This window comes from Drosophila teissieri, chromosome X, assembly GCF_016746235.2.
Source record: "Drosophila teissieri strain GT53w chromosome X, Prin_Dtei_1.1, whole genome shotgun sequence".
Classification (NCBI taxonomy): domain Eukaryota; kingdom Metazoa; phylum Arthropoda; class Insecta; order Diptera; family Drosophilidae; genus Drosophila; species Drosophila teissieri.
Genome location: NC_053034.1, coordinates 19096185 through 19123709, shown reverse-complemented (window position 1 = coordinate 19123709; position 27525 = coordinate 19096185). Strand labels below are relative to the sequence as shown.

At 47.0% G+C, this 27525-nt stretch overlaps 6 protein-coding genes across 8 annotated transcripts; 3 read left to right on the top strand and 3 right to left on the bottom strand.

Annotated features, from left to right (window-relative positions):
* Positions 1-24: 24 nt before the first annotated feature.
* On the bottom strand, positions 25-1363 carry LOC122624651. Its single transcript, XM_043804309.1, has 4 exons — positions 1139-1363; positions 560-1064; positions 327-480; positions 25-261 (listed from the first exon to the last, which is right to left on the bottom strand). The coding sequence occupies exons 2-4, from the start codon at positions 1004-1006 to the stop codon at positions 80-82; spliced, it is 783 nt and encodes a 260-aa protein (XP_043660244.1). The 5' UTR covers positions 1007-1064; positions 1139-1363; the 3' UTR covers positions 25-79.
* Positions 1364-2237: 874 nt separating this feature from the next.
* LOC122623820 (nose resistant to fluoxetine protein 6) lies at positions 2238-5198 on the bottom strand. Its single transcript, XM_043803164.1, has 9 exons — positions 4830-5198; positions 4377-4731; positions 4241-4314; positions 3974-4176; positions 3797-3909; positions 3433-3649; positions 3196-3368; positions 2650-3115; positions 2238-2590 (listed from the first exon to the last, which is right to left on the bottom strand). The coding sequence occupies exons 1-9, from the start codon at positions 5155-5157 to the stop codon at positions 2375-2377; spliced, it is 2145 nt and encodes a 714-aa protein (XP_043659099.1). The 5' UTR covers positions 5158-5198; the 3' UTR covers positions 2238-2374.
* Positions 5199-7220: 2022 nt separating this feature from the next.
* LOC122624271 (nose resistant to fluoxetine protein 6) lies at positions 7221-10423 on the top strand. The gene is made up of 10 exons (XM_043803762.1): positions 7221-7392; positions 7480-8093; positions 8155-8509; positions 8570-8643; positions 8699-8901; positions 8954-9066; positions 9135-9351; positions 9414-9586; positions 9648-10101; positions 10160-10423. Exons 2-10 carry the CDS (start codon positions 7787-7789, stop codon positions 10421-10423), a joined length of 2160 nt encoding a protein of 719 aa, XP_043659697.1. The 5' UTR covers positions 7221-7392; positions 7480-7786.
* Positions 10424-11132: 709 nt separating this feature from the next.
* LOC122624527 (O-acyltransferase like protein) lies at positions 11133-13822 on the bottom strand. Its single transcript, XM_043804135.1, has 8 exons — positions 13531-13822; positions 13102-13474; positions 12971-13044; positions 12592-12907; positions 12318-12534; positions 12067-12248; positions 11533-12004; positions 11133-11466 (listed from the first exon to the last, which is right to left on the bottom strand). The coding sequence occupies exons 1-8, from the start codon at positions 13820-13822 to the stop codon at positions 11200-11202; spliced, it is 2193 nt and encodes a 730-aa protein (XP_043660070.1). The 3' UTR covers positions 11133-11199.
* Positions 13823-16204: 2382 nt separating this feature from the next.
* LOC122624841 (formin-like protein 3) lies at positions 16205-17309 on the top strand. The gene is made up of 2 exons (XM_043804566.1): positions 16205-16874; positions 16936-17309. The coding sequence occupies exons 1-2, from the start codon at positions 16205-16207 to the stop codon at positions 17307-17309; spliced, it is 1044 nt and encodes a 347-aa protein (XP_043660501.1).
* Positions 17310-18099: 790 nt separating this feature from the next.
* Positions 18100-27331, top strand: LOC122623390 (serine/threonine-protein kinase Tao). Of its 3 annotated transcripts, XM_043802527.1 has the most exons (13): positions 18100-18494; positions 20293-20619; positions 20685-21189; positions 21517-21873; positions 21937-22548; positions 24492-24665; positions 24731-25093; positions 25154-25276; positions 25339-25455; positions 25521-25694; positions 25794-26015; positions 26083-26201; positions 26272-27331. In XM_043802527.1, the coding sequence occupies exons 2-13, from the start codon at positions 20390-20392 to the stop codon at positions 26393-26395; spliced, it is 3120 nt and encodes a 1039-aa protein (XP_043658462.1). In that variant the 5' UTR covers positions 18100-18494; positions 20293-20389; the 3' UTR covers positions 26396-27331. The 3 variants fall into 3 exon arrangements, with proteins under 3 accessions (XP_043658462.1, XP_043658463.1, XP_043658464.1); XM_043802529.1 differs by lacking the exons at positions 18100-18494; positions 20293-20619; positions 20685-21189; positions 21517-21873; positions 21937-22548 and adding an exon at positions 24107-24353; XM_043802528.1 differs by lacking the exons at positions 24492-24665; positions 24731-25093; positions 25154-25276; ... (3 more) ...; positions 26083-26201; positions 26272-27331 and adding an exon at positions 22926-24295.
* The last annotated feature ends 194 nt before the right edge of the window (positions 27332-27525 follow it).

Genomic DNA, 27525 nt, shown 5'->3' with positions numbered 1-27525 from the left:
TTTATTTAAACTATTTTTTGCGATTATAAAACATCCATATCACATTCCATCGATGTAGTTAAAGTAATTCCAAAAATGTTTACGACGATCCAGGTAAAACTAGCTTTTTGAGGTCTTTCTCACATTCTTCTTTTTTCGCAGCTCTAAGCGCTTGTTTTGCAAAGGTTTTGGCCTTGTAAACCTTATTTTTCATTTTCGCAAAGGCCCTCCGAACATCCTGCACATAGTCTGCGAATGTGTAGCCATCCCTTTTCTGAGAATCTGTGGGTTAATTGTCAATAAGAGCCATATTAAGAATATACATATGTATGCATTATAAAACTTACCATAAATGCACTTGTTTAGGTTTACGTATGAATTAAGCCCCGTTTTGGAGCCGGTGCCTGAATAGTTCATACTCATTAAAATCGAGGTCGATAAAATTCTACTCATGTGCTTTTTTACGCCTTCGGGTGCGAGAATGGTTCGGAACAGGTCCACCTATAGGGTAAGGTATAAAGTTAATCTCTTCATGTTTACATATATGTATGTACATATGCACATTTCTAATTGGACTTACATATTTGTCATAGTTTTCCGTTACTTTGGCTTCTATTTCACTAAGTTCTTCAATGGTTTTTATAGGGAACTCAGTCTTTGGAAGGCCGGTTTGAAATTTGTCCGAAATTCGTTTTACTTTTGCTAGAATTTGGTTATTCTGCTCCACCAGTGTCGCAATTTGAGATTCCATTTTTTCAATTTTCCGCTCCATTCGAGACACATTTGCATTATCGGAGCTTAAAGTTTGAACGAAGTGTTCAAACTGATTCTGGTTGGGACTGTTGACTGCCATAAAATTAGTCGACTTATGGACTACATTCTGGTGTAAATCACCAGTTGCATCTTGAACACGGATGTCCTGTTCGGTAGAGCCAATCGGTTCATATATAGCTTTTTCCGTATCATCCACTTGTTTGGACTCATCCTTTGCCAATCGCCATAGGCTGGATCTGGCCACAACATTCATTTTGATATTATATTATGGTGTTTACATCCACTCCGAGGTTCCGCGGTTTTGGTTCACCCTAATGCGTATATGCAAGTAAACACACAAGGAATAAGAATATTGTTGCTTTGCTCAAATCCATTTAGTACTTACAATCCCAATTGCTTGGGGACGCACTTATAATATCTTTTTAATCGTATAGTTGGAAAACAAATGCTCGATTATAGAAGTCCAACAGTTTTCTGTATACATCGACAACACAATAAACAATGAGATGGCAGTGAGAAGAGGTTCCGTTTCAATCGCGACCAGATGTACAACACAAGTGAAATAACGGAGAAAAGTGGTATTTTTATCATGTGTTCCCTTTTGCTCTCGCGTTTTGCTCTCTTTGCGTTCCGTACGCATTCTATCGGACGGCAAGTTTGCATGCCTGCTTTGATTCAAGCAAAGATAAGAGCGCCGCTGCTAGTGATGCCCATTCAGCAATTTAGAAGTCGCATCAACTGGTGGGCTTAACAGGTAATCATAATAAACGCTGAAAAAGTTTGGTTTTGCTGGTTGCCACAAATTACAGTTGCTTAGCTCATCTAAAATGACGGAGAACAGCGGCATTTTTATCATATGTTTCCTTGCGCTCTCGTGATTCCTTATTTCTGCGTCTATAACACGCATGCAAACTTGCCATCGGATAAAACGAATATATTCTATCAGGTCGCAAGATTGCAGGCCTGCTGCAGCTTTGGGAACGCCGCTTCTAGTGATGTGGGCCTAACTATTTAATAGCTAGGCTAAGTTCTCTTAGTAAAATACGTGGAAATAATAATTGAAACAAAATAATTTAATGAATAATATAGTAACCGTTCTGCTTAAATTCCCAATCAGAAAGTTGTATATTAAAAAAATTCTCTTATATCAATTGGATCACGTCAGTGTGCTCAAGTAAGTCATCCGATTCTGCTCTCCAAATTGACTAGTATACAAAAAATAAAAGACGTATTTTATGTAAATTATAATTTATGTAGGCAAGCATACGTTTTGAACACAACAGTTAGAAGAAGAACTAACATGCTAATCTGTTTTTCAAACAAAATAATCTTTTATTTTTTATAACCTACATGGTGTCGAATAAGAAAATTAAAAAAGGTCATTTGATTATATATGTAAGTATTTAAAAAAAAACGTCACTCTAATTATATTTCTTTGGTACATATATTTATTTTCAACATTTGTATATAAATACTTTTTAAGAAAAGGAGGATTTCAAATTCTTGGAAGCAAGTACTAATTAAGATAAGTTTAAAATATTGCTTAACAACTTTAACATTAATAAAAAAAAGGTCCTTAACCTATAGTTGATATCTTTGCTCATCAATAGTTTTGAGATCCTTATGCCGGCAGGGGCGATTTATTTTCCAGCGTTGGCGCAGATGCAGTGCATCCCACTGGGGCCTCCTTCAACTGTTCCGCAGCTGGGAGTGGGGCACTTGGCTTCTGGATGGGAAGCAAGAGGCTTTCCAAGTTTCCGAAGGGCGCCTCGATCAGGATGTACACAAGGTAGGCGAGGAGCATGGTGAAGCCAAAGTCGCCCCAGAAACGAAGCATCTGCAAGGATTCCCAATTAGTGTTTTGTGCTATTACCACATAGTGGTTTCTAAACCTACCACTTGGTAATTACTGAAGTAGGTGTTGGTGCGCGTAATGCCGGCGTTGAGGCTCTCCATGAACATGTGGAAGATGTAGGCGGAGTAGGACAGCTTGGACAGGGGCTGCCACAGGGGGGAGGAAAGGAAGCTGTTGGCCAGTCCTCCGTATCCCTGCATGCAGGCGAAGACCACCCAGCAAAGACCCAGGGGCCAGGCGATACGGGTGAAGGTCAGGTAGAAGGCCTCCTCCACAATGGGTGGTGTTTCCGCATCTACGGCATACCCGTAGACGGCGAACAAGCAGCTGAAGAGCAGCGCCAAGCTGGTCAGCCAGCCCAGGATGACTGCAATGGGACTGAGCTTGAAGGACTTGCCTCGGTTGACGTGCAGGAAGTATCCGAACACAATGCCAATCAGGTACGGGGACGCCCTGGTGTGTGTGGAGAAGTATACCTTTTTCATCGCATCTTCGCTGGACGCAATGCTGCAGAGAAATAACCAGAACAGTAAGGCAAGGCCATGTTAGGTACGATCATATCCATATCCACATCTGTCTGAACTTACAGAGAAACGTTCTCGATCACCATGATGCTGAAGAGACAAGCGGCAAGGAGCAGCATGACGACCAGAATCCCGGCGACCGCCTTCCTCTTCCACTTGTAGAGCGCGATCAGGAGAATGGGTGCGATGATGTAGAGCTGCATGTCCACGGCCAGGTACCAGGAGTGTCCCAGGCACTGCTCGAAGTTCGGGGTGTGATTAGCAAGGGAATCTCAGTTAGAATGGAGTGTGGTAACCTACGATTTGGTTGGTGGCATAGTTCTGCACATACAAGAGGGTCCAGTACCAGGTGTCCTTGCATAAGGAGTAGTCGTCGAAGTTCACCTTTCCGTACATTGGGCCATCGCCCATTCGGGGCAGGATCGTCATATAGGCGATAATGGCCAAGGCCAGGACCGGAGTGAGGCGCAAGTAGCGATGCAGATACATCAGGGACACATTCAGCTTTCCCTTGGTTCTGGAAATGGGTCAATATGAATCAGCAATCTGCGGTTACTCTTGAGTGATTCAAAAGGTGTCTAAAAGAAGACAGCAGCTTGTAATTGCTTGGCTGAGTGTATTCTCTTGGACACCTTTCCTGTAGCTTAAGTCCTTGGAGACCTACCTTTCCATTGCTCTAAGGGCAATCACCACCATCAAGAGGCCACTCAGAAAGAAGAACGTGTCCACCGAGTACGCTGCGTGTTGCAGGAGCATACTGTACGGCGATCTGCGCCACTGCATCGCGAAATTACATCATTAGATATGGATGCAGTGAATTTCGAGAGTTGGGTAAGCTTACCGTGTCAAATTTGACAAAGTTCATGTTGGGACCAAAGAGAAATACGAGGTATACGTGCCCAAAGACAACCCAGATGAAGGACAGTACTCGAATGCCATGAATGCAGTCAATGACATTGGGATTGCTACTGGGGGCCACCAGCCTGAAGAGAACCCGACTGTTGGCGCGCGCGGAGAAAGCCTTTACCCACTTATTTAGTGGTTCTGCCGAAACGTTTATCACATTAGCATCTGGCCTCGACTTATATGTCGCTATGGCAATACTTACGCTCATCCTGGCAGACCAAGTAGTCACAGACGGTGGACAGCACCATGAGAACGCACAGTATAGATAGCACGACTCTGAAAAATGTTTGGATGATGTCAGTCCCATAAGTCACATGGACACTTTCAGGGACACTCACATTGTGAAGATGGTCAGAGCATCGTAGGGCTCCCGATCGGCAGTCTTGCATGTGCCCTCGTTCACCACAGGCACCTCTGGACTCAGCTCAATGCTCAGGAGGTTCTGCAGTAATCTTCGGAGCATCGTGTCCATGTGGGCGGCGGAGCAGGAGGCGGGAAAGCAGACCGCTGTCTTGAGGGACAGATAGGCGGAGAAACTAGGTGCCACTTGAAGCTTGGTGAGGCAGTACTTTCCCTGGACATTGTGGGTGGAGGTCACAGCGTGGTCTATGCCCAGGCACTCGTCGAAGTTACCCAGATCTACCAGGTTGCCGTACAGGATACCCGAAGGCAAGGTGCCCCAGGAGTCAATCACTGTAACAGGAGGGAAGAGTATTGTGTATTATGTATTTTGCTGATAATGTAACAATGTAACAATAAGTTCCCTTTTTCTGTGTGGAATATGAACTTACTTCTGAGGGCCCACAATTTTCTAGAGGATACACCTTTCGCAAGAGTCTGCAGATCTGCCAGGCATTTCAAATCCTCGGTAGTGGGTAGTCGTACATCCTTGTCCCGATACAGATCCTGTGCCAGATCGTGGATCGTTATATTCTGATACTGGGCGAAGAACTCCACTGCCAGGCGTCTGAGCGTGGTGATTGTGTGGTAGGATTGTGCCTGGGACTCGGAATGGACTTCGTCCAAGGAGAAGTCCTTTGGAAGCTCCAGGCCTATACTGGCGCTGGCCAGTGCCAAGGACAAGAGCAGGAGCGAAATGGTTGGCCCTATGGTGACCATGTTGATGGGTTGGTAGTAAACAGCGCTTTGGTTGTGGTAGCGATTTTCACGATCTTTTATATACGAGGTCGAGAGTTCGATAAGAGAAGGGCTGACTTCAGTGGTGTTATCATGGGAATTGGGAGAACCTAGTTATCGTTTGATAATCTTTTTCACGACCAGTCCCAAATGGTTCTTTGTGCAACTACCTTAATCAATGCCATGGTCAATACCGGGTTTCGGGAATGTCCCCACTACGAGCAAAGTCCGCTCTGCCCAAAATTGAATTTCGAATAGTAACAGGCTGGATCGGATTTGGCCGGCGATTATTCTTAAGCCCATAAATATAGTCTAGACGACACGGGAGGCTTTAATGGAAATTCTTTGGACGAAAACACGTTTGAAGTGCTTTTTATGCGGAACAGAAAAGTGACTATTATGTGGGCTATCGGTTGAAGCTCGATCGATTAAGATCCTTTCATAGTAACTTGATTAACTTGATTGTGACCCAAAATTCAAGTGGACGCGCTAATTACAATCTCTATAATCTTTGCCGACTACAAAACTGAGGTAAACAAGCTATGGGCTAATGACTCAGTATTCGGTAACTCAGCTCTATATGGCGAAAAATAATATTTCAGTGGCAAACTAAAGGACAAACAGTGATTATCTAAGCAGATTTGGGCAGTGGAATTGTACTAATCAAACAAAAGGATTGTTGTCAGAAATAAAGTTCATGCTCTTCTAATGTAAAAAGCAAAACAAGCTTCAATCTGGTGCCTCGACTATCGTATACCTGTTACTTTATTTGTTAATTTCTGTTTGATAAACGACATGTGATGATAATTGGGATAACTTAATACCTATTATTATCCATAATTAATACCTACTTTCCATCTCTAAGCTTCTGAAATCTTGACGTTCGTACGTCTCCGTGAAGGATCATAGCTTATGTATGTATTTTCTTTATATGTAGCCTAATATATAAAGATAACTATTATTAACAATTGTTATTCCTTAGAGCCTAAGCTTTGAATGGTAAATTAAGATCTTAATTACGTCTAACATTTCCATTCTCTTCAAATTTATTAAGATAACTTAAATATATTCTTTTGCCCTGTTTTAGTACTTAAGCCGGAGACAAAAAGGCTAAAACTAGTTTCATATAACATAAAAGTTTAAAAACCAATACAATATACCAATACAATATACCCCTATTCCTTAGAAGTAACAGGTACGAGAATTCTGGCAGATTTATTTTCGGTCAGTCAACTATTTATAATTAGACCCATTGCTCGTACAGTAAATGGGTTTGCTAAATACGTTGAAAAGTATGAAACAGCATATTTTAGAAGTGTGGGCGTGCAAGTTTTGGACGGTTTGTGGGCGTGGCCCACTTCCACACCCACAAATTGTAATTTAAGGTATTGTAACCGCCTCCAGGTTGCGCTAGTGAACAATCTCAAGAAGATTCCATACTTCCAACTGCGTTGCCTATCTTCATCCCACTTGCTAAGTAACAGGTATCTGGTAGTCGCGAAACTGGATAAAAGCTTTCTTCCTTGTTTTTAAAATGGTAATTGGATTTTCTTTTCTAATCGTGCAGCCCCTTCTTGCACTTCAATATAAACCTCGTTAAGCGGAATTAATGTGCGATAGCGTCTTTGCTGTGTACGTGAGTATCAAAGTAATCGACCATGACAAAAATCACTTTTCCGAATAATGAACCTGAATCGTTTAAGCGGAATCGCTTGGACAACGATAAGCGCGAATAACAACTTTATTTTGAGGCATTACAGGCTAATTCGATGCTCCTTAGGCGATGCCAATCAAGTTGGACGGCCTTCTCCGAATTACTCATTGATAGGAGCAGACAGCTGCCTTAAATAGGCATCAAGTGCCTGTACGAGTCACCTATAGTAATATCTTATAATGCGATAGATCTGATTGCGGGGACACAAGTGCTACCCATAAATCGGCTGGAACCTATTAGGCCGTTATCACTAAGTGTATACATAGTTATTCAAAACCGCCAAGGCATTTTATTTCCAACGTTCAACGTGTTCGTGTCTTGGGAACGCTGATCCTGAACCGAATATAGGACAGCCTTCTAAAGGACCTGTAATAAATCCTTATATCCAAGCAATGAGTTGTGAATGAAGTGATGATGACCATATGAGATATCAGATTGCAACATAGTGGTCGATTAATAAAACGAATAACAGTCCTTAGGATGTGGAAAGCAAAGTTACGATGGTAATCTTACAAGCTTGAAGTATAAGTCGTAGTAAAGACAGCCCTATAATTACTTTAAAAACCAATGGAACCTCCGTGTTTTTATAGATTCTGAGATTTACCCAAGTAAGTGACAGGCATGTAGATTACGCTGCGATTAAGCAGCCCCTAGGAAACTCCGTGATTTTCGAAAATACTCACCTTAAGTTACTACTGAAGGGGTCCACAGATTAGAATAGCATAAGGAGTGGCCCCCTATCAGCACCGATAGATAAGTCGTGGAATGGCGGACTATGCAGGCCCGCTTCATATTCGATCCATCGAACCATCGCACCTGAAACTTCTTTCATTCTAATATAAAACCCCAAAGCGGTGACAACTCAAACAAATTCATTTTGCCACCGGACAGAGCAACATGGTCAGGTTGGCGGTAATCCTGGGGCTGGGCCTTTTGGTCTTGGCCAGCGTTAATGCAGAAATGACCAACATGTTCGCCATGACCAATACGAAACTCCTCACTGAGCACTTTGCTGGGGATCATTATTCGAGTGTTTTCAACACCAGACGCTTGTCCGTGGAGTTCTTTGACTACTACTCCAATGTAACTCTAGAGGATCTTACGGCGAACTCGAGGATCCCCTCGCTGCAGGATCTGAAGTGTCTAGCGGATCTGGCACTCCTGTCCAGCGACCTTTCGTCCTCCAAATTCTGGGCCTTGAAGAGTGAGTGTTACACCTACGTACCCAAGGTGCTCTTTAATCAGTGCCTTTGATCCCGATGCAGTGATCGACTCCTGGGGCCTGCTGCCGTCGGGAGTGCTGGTGGGCAACTGGTGGAACCTGGGCAACTTCGACGAGTGCATAGCGGTGGACCACGCCGTGACCACCAGTCACAGTATCAAGGGCAAGTACTGCATCACCAAGCTGGCACCAGCTCCAAGTGCGCTGCCCGCATTCGTCCTCAAGTCAGCTGTCTGCTTTCCGGCCTCCTGTTCCGCCGCCAACATGGACACCATGCTCCGGAGACTCTTCCAGAAGCTCCTCAGCGTGGAGATCAGTGCAGATGTGCAGCTTGTGGCCGAGGAGACGTGCCAGACTTCAGAGAAGAAGCCATACGATGGCCTCACCATATTTACCATGTGAGTGGAGATCATAATCAATGCGATGACATAATGTTTGGTTAACTCATAAACTTCCAGAGTGATGCTCTCGATTTTGGGGGCTCTCGTGGGTCTCAGCACTATTATTGACTATTTCTTTTGCAAAGATGAGAGTGAGTCTTTCCCAAATCCGATCATTGAAGCCATGGTAACCATACTTGCTTGTAGGAACCATCCACCCGGTGGTGAAAGCCTTCTCGGCACGGGCGAACTCGCGTTCCCTGTTCCGCATCGTGGATACCAAGGCGAACTCCAACGTCATCGATTGTATTCACGGGATCCGCTGTCTTTCCTTCATTTGGGTGGTCTACGGTCATGACTACATGGTGTCTGCCACGTTACCCAACATCAACATGGGCTATCTCCTGACGGTAAGTTAAACGAGCTTAGCAACTGGAAGATCTATTATTACCCACTATTTAGTGGATAAACTCCTTCTACAGTCTGTTCATAAAACACGCGGTCTATGCTGTGGACTCATTTTTCTTTCTGAGCGGTATGTTGCTCGTGGTGATTGCCCTGCGATCAATGGACAGGTGCGTTGTGTCTTAATCTTATCATGTTGGTTACCCACTTATTCCCACCGTGTTGGTTCTCATTCCAGAACCAAGGGAATGCTTAATATACCCATGATGTATCTGCATCGGTATCTGCGACTCACCCCCATCCTGGCTTTCGGCATACTCTTCTACTTGAAGATCCTGCCGCTCTGGAGCAACGGGCCCCTGAAAGGATCAGTGGGCTTTGATGATTACTCGGTGTGCGAGAACACCTGGTACTGGACACTCCTCTACGTGCAGAACTATGCGACCAATAACCTGGTAGGCTCCTCCGATCACAACACCTCATACCATCACCTGATGTCACCCCTTGTTTCTCGCAGTGCCTCAGTCATACCTGGTACCTGGCGGTGGACATGCAGCTGTACATCTTTGCACCCTTCCTCCTGATCTGCCTGTACAAGTGGGGCAAGAAGGCGGCCGCTGGCATCTTCGTTCTGATGCTCCTTCTGGCCGGCTGCCTTTTCAGCATCATGGTCATCAATGATTTATCCCTGTAGGTGGATGTGAGGGATACCCATATAGATATTCAGGCTAATAGCATCTCTCATTTTCAGCGGAGCAGGCACCGGTGAATCGATGAGGAAGCTCTACTACGCCACGCAGACTCGTGCTTCTCCCTACCTTATTGGCATCCTGTTCGGCTACTTCCTTCACACCAACCGGGGCAAGGACTTCAAGCTGAACCGCCTAGCTGCCCTCCTGGGCTGGCTGATCGCGTTAACTTTAATAGCCTCCTGCCTGTTTTCGGTCTATGGCCAGGACACGTTGCCCATTGTGGAGGAGGCCCTCTACCTTAGCTTAACCCGGATCGCCTGGCCACTGGCTCTCTGCTGGGTGGTCTTCGCCTGCATGCAGGGATACGGAGGACTGGCCAACAGCTTCCTTTCCTCCCCCCTGTGGCAGCCGCTGTCCAAGCTATCCTACTCCGCCTACATCTTCCACAAGTTCATCGAGAGTCTCAACGGTGAGATGACGCACACTAGCACCTACTTTAGTGACTACCAAGTGGTAGGTACCATTTTCCCTCATAGCAGAGTTGGCAATTCTAAGAATCCTCCTTCCCCAGATGCTTCGATTCTGGCCTGACTTTGGCTTCACGATCCTGTTCTCGTACCTCATGCATATCCTGATCGAAGCGCCCTTCGCCGCTCTGGAGAGCCTTTTGATGCCCACAAAGAGGACTAGTTCGAAACCAGACGCGGTGGTGGAGCCCAGGATTCCCGAAGTGAAGGCACCTGTCGAAGAATCTCCATTAGAAGAGCCTGCGGAAGCGACATCCGCGATACCCGAAGGAGTCATCCAGGATTGTCCTCAAAAGAGCTCTGCCTAATTATAAGACCTTAGTACTTTTGAAATATATTTTTGTATCGGTTACTTGAAGATTAAAAGAGATCTGCCTAATAATAAGTCCCGAGTACTTTTGAAATACATTACTTAAAGATTAAAACGGGGACTCAATTCTTTGAAAAGTATGTGTTTCCGACCAGTTAAAGAATATATATATTCCTGATCTGAATCACTATGATCGCTGTAATCCCGGGAGCTATATAAGCTGGGAAGTTAGATTTAGCATGCAGATTGCCAATTAATACTAGATCTTCCAATTCCATGACTATATATATATATAGTATTTAGAAACTACGCAGTAGATAAAAGTGGAGGCATGGTCAACGACGTCGGTGTCAAGTATATCAATACGTAATCAGCTATGTGATGTAAATTATCACCACATTCCGCTTCTATTAAACTTAAAAAATTGATAAACGTGTTTGCGCATATCTGATAGTCGAGCCACTAGACTAATCGTACCTTCTGTTTTTTGTTGATTTCGACTGAAAGGTGTGCATCCCCTCTGTGAGTCACAGTGTAATGCTTTTCGTGCCTGTTACACCAATCCAAAGTCGGGCATCACCTTCATGACTCATAAGGAAGACACCTGGTCACAAAAGTCTTAATGACTGATACCGCCTTGAGTGTAAGGCTTTTCAACTCAATGACCATTCCATCGTATCACTAGGCCCTTGGTAACTAACTGGGCGTATATTACAAGTACTTCGTTTTAATAAAGGTTGAATAGAAACTGATAAGTGTACATTCTAACTAAGGCTAATTTGATAACTCGAGGTCAGTCTCTGTTTTGTGGATAGTAGATTCTAGCTCGGTCTGGGAATCACTAAGCTGCTCGGGTTGCTCCTCCATCCGGTCCACGACTTTCGTTTGGGACTCGGCTTGCGGCTGATTCTCTCCGGCTGGGGCACTTCGGTGATTGGGAAACATCATTCTTTCCAAACCCTCCAGAGGCGCCTCAATTATAACGTAGAGCACATAGGACATAAGCAGGGTGAACCCCAAGGTGGACCAGAAGCTGAGCATCTGTGGAGTTGGGAATGAAGCGGTCAAGTCGGATTGGAACTTTGGGTGGTTCTGCCACACACTTACCACATCATAGTTGGAGAAGTACGTGTTGGTCTGAACGCGTCTGCTATTGACCTCCTCGATGAAGATGTGCCAGATGTAGGCGGAGTAGGAGAGCTTGGACAGGGGCTGCCAAAGTGGAGAGGAGAGGAAGCTGTTGGCCAGACCTCCATGGCCCTGCATGCATGCGAAGACCACCCAGCATAGAGCCAATGGCCAGGCAATCCGGGCCAGTGTGTAGTAGAGGGCCCCTTCCAAAACCGAAGGCGACTTGCCCAGCAGCTTGGAGTACGGGTACAAGGCGAAGATCGAGGTGAGGAGCAGGGCCAGACAGAGCAGCCAGCCTGCCCAGACAGCCAGGAGGCTTATGTGGAGTCTCCTGCCGCGGATCAGATGCAGGAGGTAACCGAACATAGTACCGATCAGCCAGGGCGCCGCATGGGTGTGCGTGGCGTAGTAGATCTTCTCCTGAATCTCTTCAACCTGACTTCCATCCCTGCAGGCAGTAAAGAATTAGCATTGCAGGACCCAAAGCAGAAATCATCATGACTGTCTCACTTGAACATTACAGGGAAGTCATTAACCATTATGGTGGCAAACAGGCAGGCCGAGAGCAACAAAGTGACCACCAGGATACCTCCGGCCGCCTTCTTACCCCACTTGTAGAGCCCGATCAGCAGGATGGGAGACAGGATGTACAGTTGCATGTCCACCGCCAAGTACCAGGTATGGGCCAAGCACTAAGGAGCAGCATTCAATCAAAAGCGATAGATATAGTCGATAGATATATAATTGGAGCTCAAACTTACCACGTCGGCAGTCGCGTAGTTCTGGACGTAGAGCAAGGTCCAGAACCAGGATTTCTTGCACACGGAGTAGTCCAAGAAGCCCACTGTATCATACAGAGGACCGTCGGCGAGGAGGGGTAGCATCTTGAAGTAAACCAGTATGGCAACGGCTACGATAGGAGTGAGACGCAGGTATCGGTGCAGATACATCAGCGGTACGTTTAGCTTTCCCTTGGTTCTGCAAATGAAGAATGTTTGCCTTTCTACAGATGAACCCAAGCAGAAGTTAACTCACTTTTCCATGCCGCGGAGGCCAATCGATACCAATAGCAAGCCACTGATGAAAAAGAACGTGTCCACCGAAAAAGTGCCGTAGAGTATGAAGCTGGAGAAGAGCTGCGACATCCATCGCAAGTTGTCCGCTGGATTGATGGCGGGACCTTTCAGGTTGATGATGTACTCGTGGCCGAAGATTACCCAGATCAGGGACATGCACCGCATGCCATTGAGGCAGTGGATCACATTCGGATTCGCCTTGTTCTCCACAATGGTGAACAGCGTACGCGACGTGGCTCGTGCTGAGAAGGCCCTAATGGGTCGGGGTAGCTTATCTACGGAAGAATAGGGAAATATAGAATCAAACCCCTTCAGTGAGACTTCCACCTGCTACTTACCCTGTTCCGGACACAGGAAGTAGTCGTAGAGGGTGCACAGAATCACCGTAGTGCCAAATACGGACAGTAGAACGCTGATGGTAATATGTTAGTATGGATAGATCAACTAGAATGTGCCAAGCGCTACTCACACGGTGAATATGGTGAGCCCATCCCAGGGTTCGTCATCCTTGGTTCTGCACGATGCCTCGCTGATGGAAAACCAATTGCTCATGTCGCTGACGCCAAGGAGCCGCTGGAGCAGCTGCTTGAGGAACAGCTCCATGGTGTCCGCCGAGCAGGAGGAGGGCAGGCACAGAGCGGTCTTCATGTTGGTCTCCGCCAGTTGCTCCGAAGTGAAGCCCAACCACTTGGCCACCGGCAGCTCCATAAGGCAGTACTTTCCCTTGATGTTCTGCGATACGCTGATGATCCCCTCCACGGACAGGCACTCCCCGTAGTTGCCCATGTCGACGCGGTTGCCCCTGAGATATCCCGATGGAATGGTGCCCCACGCGTCGATCACTTAGCATAGAAGGGAAATTGATATGGCATCGAGCAAAAGATGTAGCAATACCCACTTTTTAGGGCCCACGCCTTGGGGGCACTAAGGGCACTCATAAACTGAGCCATATCCGCCAGGCACTGTAGATCTTCTGGCCCAAACCGCTCTCCCAGGAGGTGCACATCCGCCGTTGAAATGTTCCGGAATTCCCGATAGAACTCCATAGGCAAGGAGCGCAGATCCAGGAGCCGTTCGTAGTCCGCCATGGAGGACACTTCGTGCTCCGCCAACAGATTAATTTGGGTCGGCAGCGCTCCTTCGACCACCACCAGCCCCACGGTAAGCAATATTCCCAATACCCTGATCATATTTCTCATGGACTCCCCAGTTTACGACTGTTTTCCAATCGCCCCCAATTAGCCCATTTATACACAGGCAAATCCTGCTGTGCGTTATCCATTCGAAATCGCTCATTCTTTATCTTAACGTCCGACCAGTTAATACGAATACGACGTACTTTCCAGCAGTTCCCAATCATCAGGGGTATAGTACAGCCTTGGTAATCAGAGGCGACTCTATTCGATTCGGAAGAATACCCGGAAAGATAAGCCGCTGGTTTATGCCGATATACCGATTTGAAGGCATCACTACCTGGTCGAATTTCCCGAGTACATAAAGTACATTAAGTATGAATTAATCAAGGGCAAGAATGCCACTTCAAAGGGTTACTTACTTACTTAAACTCACCTGATCTGCACCATTTGTAGCTGATTACAAATGTAGTTTAGTTTTCCATACAACATGCATGTGGTATTCAACAAAATGTTCAGTAATCGTTTGTCAGTTGTCTTTCGTCTTGTGACTGCAACTCCGACATTTGAAACCAGACGTTTTTCGGGACAGAGATTTGCACAGTTTTTGACATGGAATACCAATTTCTCGATATCCTGTAGTTTTCCCAGCTTTTGTTACGTCTGATTATCGGTGGGAAATGGAAATTGGAACGAGTTTTCACTTTCGTCTAGGTTCCCAGCCAAAAGTGGAGGGGTGTGGCACAGACAGGTTTTAGACGAATCTCGGACCAGATTCGCATTTCTTGGTTATGCAACACATCAAGGTTACAGCGAGAAGGAACGCCTTAGGCACCCAAGCCGACTATCAGATACCTATCTTAATTTCAAATAGCTTTGCATATCCGAAGCGTGAATAAGTGTTATAAATGGAACACCCCAATGTTTGTGCTTCTATAAGAAGTTGATTAAAATAGATCCAAGAACACATCAAGAGAGTTTCAACTAAGACCGGACAAATTATTCATAGCCATCATAAAGATACTTATTGCGAATGCATATTTGGAAAGACCTGAAGAACCGGCACAGTAAACATCTAATTTGCATGCAGAACTGACACAACACCCAAGCCAAAACAGTCAAAACTTTGGTCAAAACTTTCTGAAAATCCAAGGCCCAAACTGGTTTTCCACCAATTCAATGCGAATGCGAATTGAAAACGAGAGGTAACCATTGTCCATTCGCACTGAGCAAGGAAAACATTGTTGCGCCAATGCTTAAAAAACCAAAAGCTGTTAATTACTCTGGAAATGATTAAATATATCTTGAAAATCAAATGCAACAGCCGCAGCCAGGCTGAAATTGAAATTCATATTATTATGAGAGCAAATCGTGACAGCCCCCATTTCGGCATAGTGGTACAAACTTGGCGAACCAGTCAGGATCCGAAAAAATGCGCAAAATGTGCAAAATGCGTGACTCACATCGACCCAGCGTATTTTCCCCACTGGTCTCATAGCTGCTTCATCGTAACCACAATCTGCATGGTATGATATGGTATGGTACTTCGTAGAATCTGTCCTAATCGAGTACACCTGTCATCCGCGTGGGGATAAAGATGGGTGTTAAGCTCGCCAGTCGCTATCGCCACCCAAAATCTAAATGGTTGCGATGGTCGTGAAATGAGTTCTGAGGAATTGGATTTGACAGAAGTTCAGGTGAAATTGGGTATATTTATGGTACATGGTATATGTATGGCCTCTTGATTATACAATTATACAACCTCTAACCTGTCGAATCGGTTCGATAAGACTGGGTACACTGTTAAGTATGGGAGTTTCCCAATTATTGATAGGTATATCATAGGGTTTTATAACATATAGATGGCTACTTGGCATAGAACTATTTAAACACTATAGATACTAATGAAGTGACGTTACAGATACTTAACAATATCAACCCCCTATATAAGCCATATATGAAAATATGTTTGGATGGAGTTTTATATGTTGTAGGACCATAACTTCGAGCATATGGTTATGGGCATGTGGGCACATGATACAGGAGGCCCAGTCCCACGGTGCGTGTTAGTTCACCTCTTAAAATGCACTGGCCGCTAAGCATTATGCATAGTTTGAGCTGCACTTACGATCTATAAACTGGAGCAAAAGTAGTGCAAAAGTAATTGTTGCCACGCACTGAACTCGTTGATAACCGCCGGCAGTCGGGGTCTGCGATTACGAGATCCAGGCGGACAGTCGCAGCTAACCCGTCTAACTAGTTGACTTTGGGGCACTTAATCCGCGACGCCCAGGCCCGCGTGGCAGCACTCCGTCGGAGTAAAGTCGGGCGACTCCAGCGCTGACCAGCGCCAGTTCTGATTGGAACGGCCTTCCGAGCGGTACACACACCGTACTCCGCTGCATACTCTTCGATCCGGACACAGATCGATCCGTTAGGATGAGGATGTTACGTCTGCAGTTGATGGCCCTGCTTGTGGGCCTGCTCCTGGCGCTGATCTCAGCCGATCCTGTGTCGCAGGACACGGAGGTGGCGCGGGAGAAGCGCGGCACTATCACCCTGGACTTTGGCCTGCTCCTGCGGAACCTGCTGCTCAAGAGCGCCCAGTTGTCCTCGGCCAAGGCCAATCTCGCACGGACCACCCGTCGTCCGCCGACCACCACCACGACGACCCCACCACCGCCACCGCCTCCGCCACCTTCTCCGATACGCATTCGTAAGCCCATCTGGCATCCGTTCTTCAGTTCCGGCTTTCTGCCCAGAGACTACGATGTGGACTACGCTGATCCTCCACCACCACGACCTCCTGCGCCTCCGCCGCCGACTGCGCAACCGCCTAGACGCGTCCGACCGCAGGTACGCCCACGCCCTCGCCCAACGACACCGCCACCGCCTCCTCCGCCGAACTATGACTACGACTATGACTACGATGCACAGCCTGCAGCGCCAGCTGAAGCTGCACCGCCTCCACCTCCTCCGCCGCCGCCGCCCACAACTCCGCCACGCCCAAGGCCACGGCCGCGCCCACGGCCACAGCAGCCCGATCCTCAACAGCGGCGTCCCGCCCAGCTGGGAGACCGCCTTATCTATCAGTACGCACAACCTACTGGTAAAATACGTAACCTCTTAACTAACTGCCGTACAATTGGGTTCTCTCCGACACTTTGCAGATACCTTCTTTAGGTCGCGAGCCGTGGCGGAGGCGACGGCGGCGGCTGACCCGGACAACGGAGACGTAGATGGCTCCCAGGCGGACTCAGTTGCGGATCCGGATGCGGCTGCCTTTCCTGCTACTGCTGCTGGGGCTGGCTCCGAGCCAGCTCCTCCCCCTCCAAGTGCTCCGCGATTTTTGGTCAACTACCAGAGCGAAGATGACTTTGGGCCACCGTTCGCTGGCCAGCGGGATCAGGATGCGGGTCAGGATCAGGCCTCAGCAGGGGCTCCTGGAATTCCCGCATCATCCCAAGGCTACTTCCCGCCCCTCGAGCTCGGCAACCAGAATCGCTTCCCGACTTTCAATCAGCAGCAGTACTTCTATAACTAAGCGGTATAGTTTCTCATTTTAGCATCGTGTGGCAATAAAATTAACTTCGCAGCTTTGAAATATTATATGTACAGATGTATAGCTTATGTATTGCAGTGTGCTTAAAGTTGACCATAAACTATTTTTAATTATAAGGATCAATTTTTTTATTCCCACTTTGATAGTTGTAAATAAAAATTCAAATAAAAAAATGCTAAATTGTGTGAGTGATGGTATTCTTCAAGCCCTGTAATTAATAGTTAGTTAGTAGTTATATATATAAAATTCCCAAATAACTCCAGTGTCATGACAATAATAGTTTGTTTTTAAAAACGTGCGCCAAAACTGGTTCGATGAGTATCGGTATTTGTCTGGACGAATTAGGTCGTTAACAAGTGATTCAAAATATGATAACATGATCCATACTTATCCAACATAGATATTCAAACTTCGGTTTTTTGAGTTTTAAAAAAATTGAATTCTATACAAGTTAAATTATTGATCTTCAGATGTTTGAAATATAACTAATTTTTCTCAAACGATAGTTAACAACGCACATCACTCAATAGACTATCGATACGCTAAAATCCAAAGGCGCCAAACGTAACTTTAGTCATAATACTAATTATATTAAGCAAATTCAACTACAGAAACTCCGTTGCAAAAATTTACTTCATAAAACAGTGCGAATAAAAATCACTTGTAAATATATCGCTTAAAAAAGGGATTTTTTAGTAAAAACACAGCGCCGTCAGTGGCCATTTTTGGGGAAAAGCCGCTCGGCCGATCTGGTAACACTGTGTGGTGTGTGAACGTGAACTTTACGGAATTTAATTAGAGAAACGGGTGAAGAAAAGTTGCAAATAGACAATCGCTGCGAATTTTCCGGGCCGTAGATGGGTGCATCTGCGACGTAACGATCCCCCGAATCCGGTGCTCGGCACTCGAGATGCGTAGCCAGTGCGGACTCGTGAACGCAACGCGTGTGCAGTGCAGGGCAATAGTTGCCATTCCCAGTAGCAGTACCACTACCACTACCACTACCAGTCCCATTCCGATTCCCAGTCGCAATCGCAGTCGCAGCAGGGCCAATAACAGCAGCAGCGGGCGTGGGGAGAGCGACGCATGAGGGAAAAATGCATACAGATGCGAAAAGCAAGACCCAGTTGCGCCGATAAACAAGCAAGCACTAATTAATTGCCAAATGTAAGCCCTCGAGCGCAGTGGAAAAAGTTCAATCGTTTCGATTCGTTTTTTTTTTCGCCTCGCCAGATTTATGCATTTTCCACTGTCTCTCCATCCCTGTGTGCGTGTGTGCCTGTGTTTGTGAATGCGTATGTTCGTATACGTGTGTGTATGTGCATACTGTTCTTTTTCGCGTTTGCGTTTTGGCCAATAAATGCTAATTTCTTGTGTGCCATCTGCCCATTAAATTGATTATTCTGCAAAATTACAATTTAGTATTATCATTTATCCAACAAATTCCAAATAAATACAACGCATTTGCGGATTTTAAGTGCTACATCTGATTTCGAGAAAGAGACAGCACCAATCGGGCCGTACGAATGTGTGTGTATTTGTCTGCTCCCCCGTGTGTGTGTGTGTGTGTGTGCGTGCAAGCAAAACAAAATTAGGCGATTCAAAACAGTTGCAAAGTGTAGCAAAATACGCCAATTTTAATCATAACACATAAATCAACCATGGTAATCGGTCACAAATCGGGCAGCCAGCGAAGGGAGCCAACAACTGGCGCAGCATCACCGCCTTCGTGCGTTTTTTTTTCGCCTTTTGTGTGTGGCTGAGTCCGCACCCAAAGAAAAGGCAGCAAACCAACTGAAAATCAATCCGAATCGCATAACTCTTTAGTTTTCCACTACAATTCCCTGTGGCGGGGAGCTGAGCGAAAGAGCAAGCCACGGAAAAGGCACGAATTGAATTGAATTTGTGTCGCCCGAAATGCAAAACAACAAGCAATCCAACCGCACATATACATATACGGCGTGCGCGTGTGTGCGTGAGCGACATGGCTGCTCTTTGTGCAATAGTGTGTGGCTATGAAAAATAGGCGTGTTTCTGTTTCGCGTCGCAAGTAAAGAATGGCAGTCGCCGCACCACAGCGGCCTAATTGTATTGAGTATTTTTGCCAGGCGGCGATAGTTTAAAGCCGGAGCTCCGGCGGGGGCCAAAATCCGCGTCTTTAGCCGGCGGATATCCGCAGACGCCCGCAAAACGCCTCCGCATGCACACACATGCACACTCCGATGTATGTGTGTAGTGTGTGGATTCGCAACGGCGACAAATGCACCCCTTTGGTGCCGTTACTCCTTGTCAGCTCGCGTGTGTGTGTGTCAGTCGTAAAGACCCTTGAATACCCTGCAGCACGTGTGCATACCCTACACCTAGATAGCTAGATAGCTCAGCCGGGCCACAAATAACCTCCATACTGCACGTGCGCATCCCCTTCACTCATTCCTTGTTCGATAACCAAGCCAATAAACTAAACGGCGTTAGTCATGGCGACTGCCAAATGCCCTAAACCACTTACTTCCCAGCTGTCGCAATCTGGCCAAAAAGCAGCTGACAAGTTGGTAACAAGTTGAGGAAAATAGCCTGGCCATAAAAGACACGGCCAACAGTGAATATGTTTGCGATAAGGCCGTGCTGCGTGTGGAATTCACAGTTCTGAATGATTCGTACAGTATAAGCGAGCGTGAATCACTTGATCGATTTGATGATAGTCGGCTTTTGGCTGTTTCCATCCATCCGTCCGTCCGTTGGTCTGTCCATGCAGTCACTGTCAAAAGCACAGTGCCCACTGCCCACTGGGCCAGCCATACCCGCCACGCCCCGTGCCGCCCAAGTCGATTGGTCCCCATTCTCAGCGCTTCCCCCTGAAATCCCCAAAAATGTGGACCCTTTGAACATGACTAAGTGACTGGCGCAGGCTGTGACTGTGACTGACTAACCGGAATCGTCTTCTTCTCGCCCCACCCGATCCGCGCAGAACTTCAAGACAGCAGAGTAGCCAACTGGAGCTGCAGACGAGGAAAAGCACGCAGGTCGACCACTGAGTGAGCTGGGCTAGAGCATGAAAGACAGCCATGCCTTCGGCACGACCTGGTAGTCTCAAGGATCCGGAAATAGCCGACCTATTCAACAAGCATGACCCGGAGAAAATCTTCGAGGACCTGCGCGAAATCGGCCATGGGTCGTTCGGCGCGGTCTACTATGCGCGATGCAACCTCACCAAGGAGATCGTGGCCATCAAAAAGATGTCCTACACCGGCAAGCAGAGCCAGGAGAAGTGGCAGGACATTCTCAAAGAGATACGGTAAGCACCGGCAGACACATGCGTTCGCTTGACTGGCTTATAATCAATTTATGTATACACAATAGCTTCCTTCGCCAATTGAACCACCCAAACACCATAGAATACAAGGGATGCTATCTGCGCGAGTCGACCGCCTGGCTGGTGATGGAGTACTGCGTGGGCTCCGCCTCGGATATCATCGAGGTGCACAAGAAGCCGCTGCACGAGGACGAGATCGCTGCCATCTGTCTGGGCGTGCTCAGTGGGTTGAGCTATCTGCACTCGCTGGGCCGCATCCACCGCGACATCAAGGCGGGCAACATCCTGCTCACGGACAACGGCGTCGTCAAGCTGGCCGATTTCGGTAGCGCTGCCATCAAGTGTCCGGCCAACAGTTTTGTCGGCACGCCCTATTGGATGGCGCCCGAGGTGATCCTGGCCATGGACGAGGGCCAATACGATGGCAAGGTGGACGTGTGGTCGCTGGGCATCACCTGCATCGAGCTGGCGGAGCGCAAGCCTCCCTACTTTAACATGAACGCCATGTCGGCGCTCTACCACATTGCGCAGAATGAGTCGCCGACTCTTCCGGTGAGTAGCAATCGCAGCTCTTATTCCTTGTCGATGCTAGAGATCGCTTGTGCGCCCGTACAGCAAAACTGAAGTATTCTAGTATTTATTTACTTATCGCACATTTGTCCTTTTCTTGAAAATGCTATGACGGTGGTATTGTTTTATTTCCCTCCCACTATTGGGGCTGTCGAAAGTTATTTGACCTATTTGTTCACACGCGTCTCTTTCTTCTGATTACAAAAGTGTTTATGATTCCCATCTGCGAAAAGCAAATTACCTTTAGGAGGGAACTGTAATTTGAATGCTTTAAACATTTATCAAACCTATTCGATTTCACACCGACAGAAGAACGACTGGTCGGATGCGTTCTGCAGCTTTGTTGAACTGTGCCTCAAGAAGATGCCAGCAGAGCGACCCTCGTCGGGCAAGCTGTTGACCCACGCCTACGTGACCCGACCGCGTTCCGACACCGTGCTGCTGGAGCTGATCGCGCGCACCAAGTCAGCCGTGCGCGAGCTGGACAACCTCAACTACCGCAAGATGAAGAAGATACTCATGGTGGACACCTGCGAGACGGAGAGCGCCGTGGGCGACACCGATGACCAACAGGACGACCATGCCGGCGGCGACAGCAGCAAGAGCAATAGTATTACTTCGGAACACTCCATACACTCGGTGGGTGTATCGGCAGCCAGTAGTCAGGTGAGCATAGGACGTGTTCTCTTTTAAGACACCCTTCACTTAATTTTGTTCCTAATCTTGCAGAGCTCCTCATCCAATTCCATACCGGCTGCGGCCCAGAATCATCACCATATCGCTGCGCACCACCACCAGCAGGCGGCTAGCGCCGCTGTGGCGGCGGCAATGCACCACCATCACCATCCACACCAGCAGCCGCCGCCCAGCTGGCCAAGCGGCCAACAAGGACAGGCAGTTCCGCCCGGAGCCGTGTCCCGCAACTCGTCGCGCCATCGAAACCGGCCGCCGCTGCCCAATATAATGCACAGCATGAACAACAATGTGACGCCAACTAACTCGGCCTCGGTGGTGCCGGCACCAGCGCCTGCTCCAGTGCTCCCACCGCCTATTTCCGTTCTGCCGCACCTGAGTGCGATGGGCCACGTGGGAGGCGGAGGCACTGGGACCGGTGGCAGCGGTGGAGGCTCTCCGGCATCCGGTGGACCCCTGGCGGATCGCATGCAGCCCATTCAGCCGCGCTATCTGACGACGCCCGCCGCCCAAGCGGCCGTGTATGCGGCCAGCTCCGCGTCCTCGCAACAGGCCATCTCCAACGCAGTCAACGACCACGGGCCCAACAACTTTGCCACCATACGCACCACCAGTATCGTGACCAAGCAGCAAAAGGAGCACATGCAGGTGCGTTGTCGCGTTTCGTTTATCAATACTCCTGCCTTGGCCGTAGATTTCTGTGTGCGCTCTCTCGTTGGGGTGAGTCCAGGGAAGTCGCCTGGCTGCAGCATAGATAATCCACCTCCATGGGCACTATACGGGGTCATGCCCAATTCCAATTGCAAGTCGCGGTCCCAGCACCGATTGCATTCCATACCGCGCGGCCTTTGTGTGTAACCCGTCCTGTCAGCATCAATATGGTCGGCAGTCATCCGCCGGCTGGCCAATCCATTTCCCCTCCCAGCTCGTCGCTACGCTTCCGCCATCCCCATGTCTTCTAACTTTTGCCCTCTACTACAAGCTCTTTGTTGTGTTTATTGTTTTCCTCCCGCATCCTCGAACAGGCGCGCTATAACTTCTGTTCGCAGCTGTGTGGTGGCGACCACATCAACAGCGATTGCCGCGACGGCAGCCGGCGGAGCGAGAGCCAGCAAAAGGCCGGCAGCAAGAAAGACCCGAAACGCCACTGTCCCTGTGTAATTTCCTAGCCAGAGCGGAGGCGCCGATCAATTGAGAAATAAAGTTTTAAAAGCAGTCGCTGCCGGTACCATGTACTTACTGTAGTTAGCCGTTGCTGTTGCATCTGCAGTTGCATCCGCCATCACATTGTAACCGCAGCCCATCCTCGCCAGCCTCCACCTGTATTCGTTTTCCCCGCTCGTCGGCCAACCACCCCACAGTCCCTGGTCATTGGCACACCCTCATGGCTTAAAACGCATCTGTTACCGTGTCCCTCAAGTGTAAGCAATTTCAATCTCAATTTGCCAATAGGTTCGTTCTGTGCTTGGTAGCTAGCTATGCCAGTTCATTCGCACATTTCATTCGCGCCACGAGTGGCGCATAGAACAGTATCAATGTCAACATGTCGTCGTCAGTTTGGAGCTTTGTCAGCTCTTGAATATTTACACTGAACACATATTTTACGTGTTAATAGTAGTTGTTTACTGATTAATCAAGAATTAGTGCTGACCTTGTTTCTTGATCCTCGCTGTCACAAACTCTCCCTATACTCATATCATTCTGCCAAAGAAACAATCAACTCGGTGCTGCTGTAACATCAAGAACAGCAATAACGCCTCCATTTAAAAATAATTTCTCAATGAATCAAACAATTTGTAAGGCCGACGCCAAATTGGAGAAAGCTATGGGCTGATATACTATTCTAAGTGCAATCCATATCATTTTACAATAATTATTAACTGAGTTATTCAGTGAGACGCTTTTTTTTATAAAACAAACTCGTTTAGTCATGCGTTCCTCTGAATATCGTGCACTCTGTGAATATCGTGCACTATTCAAAAATATGTGAACAAGCTGGCATGAAAATACACTTAAACAATACACAATACACAATTACAATTGTACATTTTCGGAACTCACTTGTCGTTTCTGTTTGGAATGCACAAATGTATTCTTTGAGTGTAACAGCAGTGCCACCTTCCAGTTCGCCATTATTGACCTTCCAGTTGGACTATGCATATCGCCTTGTAACGCTTGACAAGGATCACCCTGTTGAAAGGCGATCCACAAGACCACCCCGTAATCCCCGAAAGGGTCACACTAGAAGAAACCAGGCTTCGAGTTGCTTAAGCTTGAGTTGGCTGTTTGGAAAGCTAGTAGAAATATTGCGCATTCCGCTTGAGAAACTTTTTTGCCAATACCCAATAATACGTAGCTAAAACTTAGGAGCCTAGAAGGCCGAGGAGCCAATGTTTTGGCCGAGATTTGCGCCCGTTGAGGTTATGGTTGAGCTGGAGTTCGGCAGCGGTTTTGTAAGTTACAGTTAGTCGCAGAAGTAGTGTACAATTTGCCGTAGTGGTCCCGCTGCTGCTATTCGCATTTCCACGCCTCTAACCATGTGTGCATTCTTTGCCCCATTGTGCGCCATCCCACCATCCGCGATCCGGCAGGAGGAGATGCACGAACAGATGTCCGGCTACAAGCGGATGCGGCGCGAGCACCAGGCGCACCTGGTCAAGCTGGAGGAGAAGTGCAAGGTGGACATGGAGGCGCACAAGACGGCCCTGGACAAGGAGTACGACACGCTGCTCCACAACTTCACGAGGGACCTCGATCGGCTTGAGGTGAGTGTGGGATGTGGAACTAGATTGACTGAAGGCAACTCTTACTAACCATTGATCGCTTGCAGGCGAAGCACCAGCAGGATGTGGAGAGGCGGGCTAAGCAAACTAGTGCCGCCGAGAAGAAACTACACAAAGAGATTACGCTGAAGCAGGAGAACGACCGCAAGGTGTACGACCTGAACCGCAAGAAGGAGTACAAGGCGAACAAGGAGCGCTGGAAGCGGGAGCTCTCCATGGATGAGTCGACGCCCAAGCGGCAGCGCGATCTTACCCTGCAGTCGCAGAAGGACAACCTCAAGCAGCACGAGGCGCAGGAGGAGCAGCGCATGCTCCAGGCCCAGAAGCAGTACATCGAGCTGGAGATGCGCAAGTTCAAGCGCAAGCGCATGATCATGCAGCACGAGCACGAGGATCAGCAGCTGCGCGACGTAAGCGAACCCCACATGGTAGGGAAATCAGTTCTTGGCCTAACCCTTTTGTTTTTCCAGGAGCTCGGAAAGAAGGAGCAGCAACTGCAGCAGGCACACGCCATGCTTCTTAAGCACCACGAAAAGACACAGGAGCTGGAGTACCGCCAGCAGAAGAGCGTACACCAGTTGCGCGAGGAGCAGGTGAGTTGCGCAAAATTTCTAGCCACAGCTCACATCCACACAAACCGCATTTGCCACCGCAGATAAACAAGCAACACGATACAGAGTTGCATAATCAAAAAGACTACATGGACCGCATCAAGAAGGAGCTGGTACGCAAGCATGCGGTTGAGCTAAGGCAACAGCCGAAGAGCTTGAAGGTATGTACTGCATGCACAGCGGTGAAGAGGATAGGAGAAGAGTCTAACAAATTTGATCACAACAGCAAAAGGAGCTCCAGATACGCAAGCAGTTCCGGGAAACATGCAAGACACAGACGAAGCAATACAAACGCTACAAGGCCCAAGTACTGCAGACGACACCAAAGGAGCAACAGAAGGAGGTCATTAAGCAGCTTAAGGAAGAGAAGCATCGCAAGCTGACGCTGCTGGGTGAACAGGTGCGTTGCGGACACAATAGGGAATTTCATTTATCACGGGGCACATAGTAAAAGTCATCCCAATCTTCGATTGAGCTAACGTAACCCATTTAATTGCAGTACGAGCAAAGCATTGCGGACATGTTCCAAAGTCAGAGCTACAAACTAGACGAAAGCCAAGTGATTGAGTGCCAACGTACTCACGAGCAGCTGGAGTACGAGCTGGAGATGCTCACTGCCTACCAGAACAAGAACAAGAAGCAGGCACAGGAGCAGCGCGATCGCGAGCGTCGGGAGCTCGAGAACCGCGTCAGTGTGCGGCGAGGTCTGCTCGAGAATAAGGTGGGCGTTTGCCGTGTCCGCAGGGCGAGTGTAGTGTCTGACCTTATCGACATCCTCTCTTCCACAGATGGACGCCGAGTTGCAGCAATTTAACCAGGAACGCGCCGAGCGCTTGCGCATGAAACACGAGAAGCATACTAAAGAATTGGAAGCATTTGATAACGAATCAATTGCCCTAGGTTTCAGGTAATCAACACCATCTACATCGATGCGAATCAGGAGAAGATAACTAATCATATATGTTTTCTTTCTGCAGCACTTTATCTCTGATTGAGGTATCTCGTGAAGCCTACGCAGATGAGGAGGGAAGTCTGTCTGGTTCAATGATTAGTTTAGCCCATAGCAATAGTTCAACAAGTTTTCCGGCTGGTTCGCTATAGCATAGACAACAACAATGCCAACCCCCACAACAAGTGTTTAGTAATATGAACTACTTCAATTTTAATGGAAATTATAAAGCCAACAGTACGACAGCAACAACTAGAGCCCGACACAAGCAACAGAAATCGCCGCTAAAACATCAGCAGAAACAATAGCAGCAGAAACAGTCCTGGCTAGCAATGTTTTTGTAGGAACTAGGAACACGACACACAACCCACAACACAGAATACACAATACACCATACACATAACTGCGATCAATTATCGGATTGGTTGCTTAGGAAACATGAGAACCCAAGTATTTTCTAAAAGTTACAACAAGCTAAAGCTGCAATAGTTTTGTATTAAAAGAAACTCGATCGGAGGTGGCAACAAGATACTAAAATTTGAAACCATTTAATACAAGATCAATCAAAACAAAGAGAAAACAACAAACATAAATAAATAATTATATATGTAAGCATAAATGTCATACACAAACAATAACACAACAAACAAACAAACAAACAAGCAAGCAAGCAAACAAAGATCAACATCAAACTTTGATAGGCAAAGTGTTTAAATCTAAAGTCTAATTTGATATTATTACCGAATAACTGAATCAATCACCATTTTGATTTGTTAACCATTTATATATTTGTGCTCTCGCGCTGCAAAAATGTCACGAAAGTAATTAGGTGTGTATTATTTGTTAAAACTCGCGGAAATAGATCATTCAGTTGGCCTTCGCACTCGGGTTTGCGAGATTTTTAAATGTTATTTTCAATTGATAGTCGACGGGGCTGCGATCGCAGTTCGCAGTTCGGTTCAGGCGCACATCGATTGCCATTTTTGCATGTTGTTAGGTTCAACAATTTCGGTTTACGTTATGTTTTTCTACTTTGACTCGATTCGATTCAAATAAAAGTATTTTTTAAATGAAATGAGAATGAGAAATAACAAATTTATTATTTTACTTGCTGTACGATAAGTTTTATGGCCAAAATTATTATAAATCCCGCAAATATTAAAACGCAAAAAGATTCATTTTGTTTACAATTAATTTAGTTTTGTTTGTTATAACAAAAAGGATATAATATATATAAAACTAAAATAAGCCTATTTTAGAGTTAATTAATGCAAATTGCAAA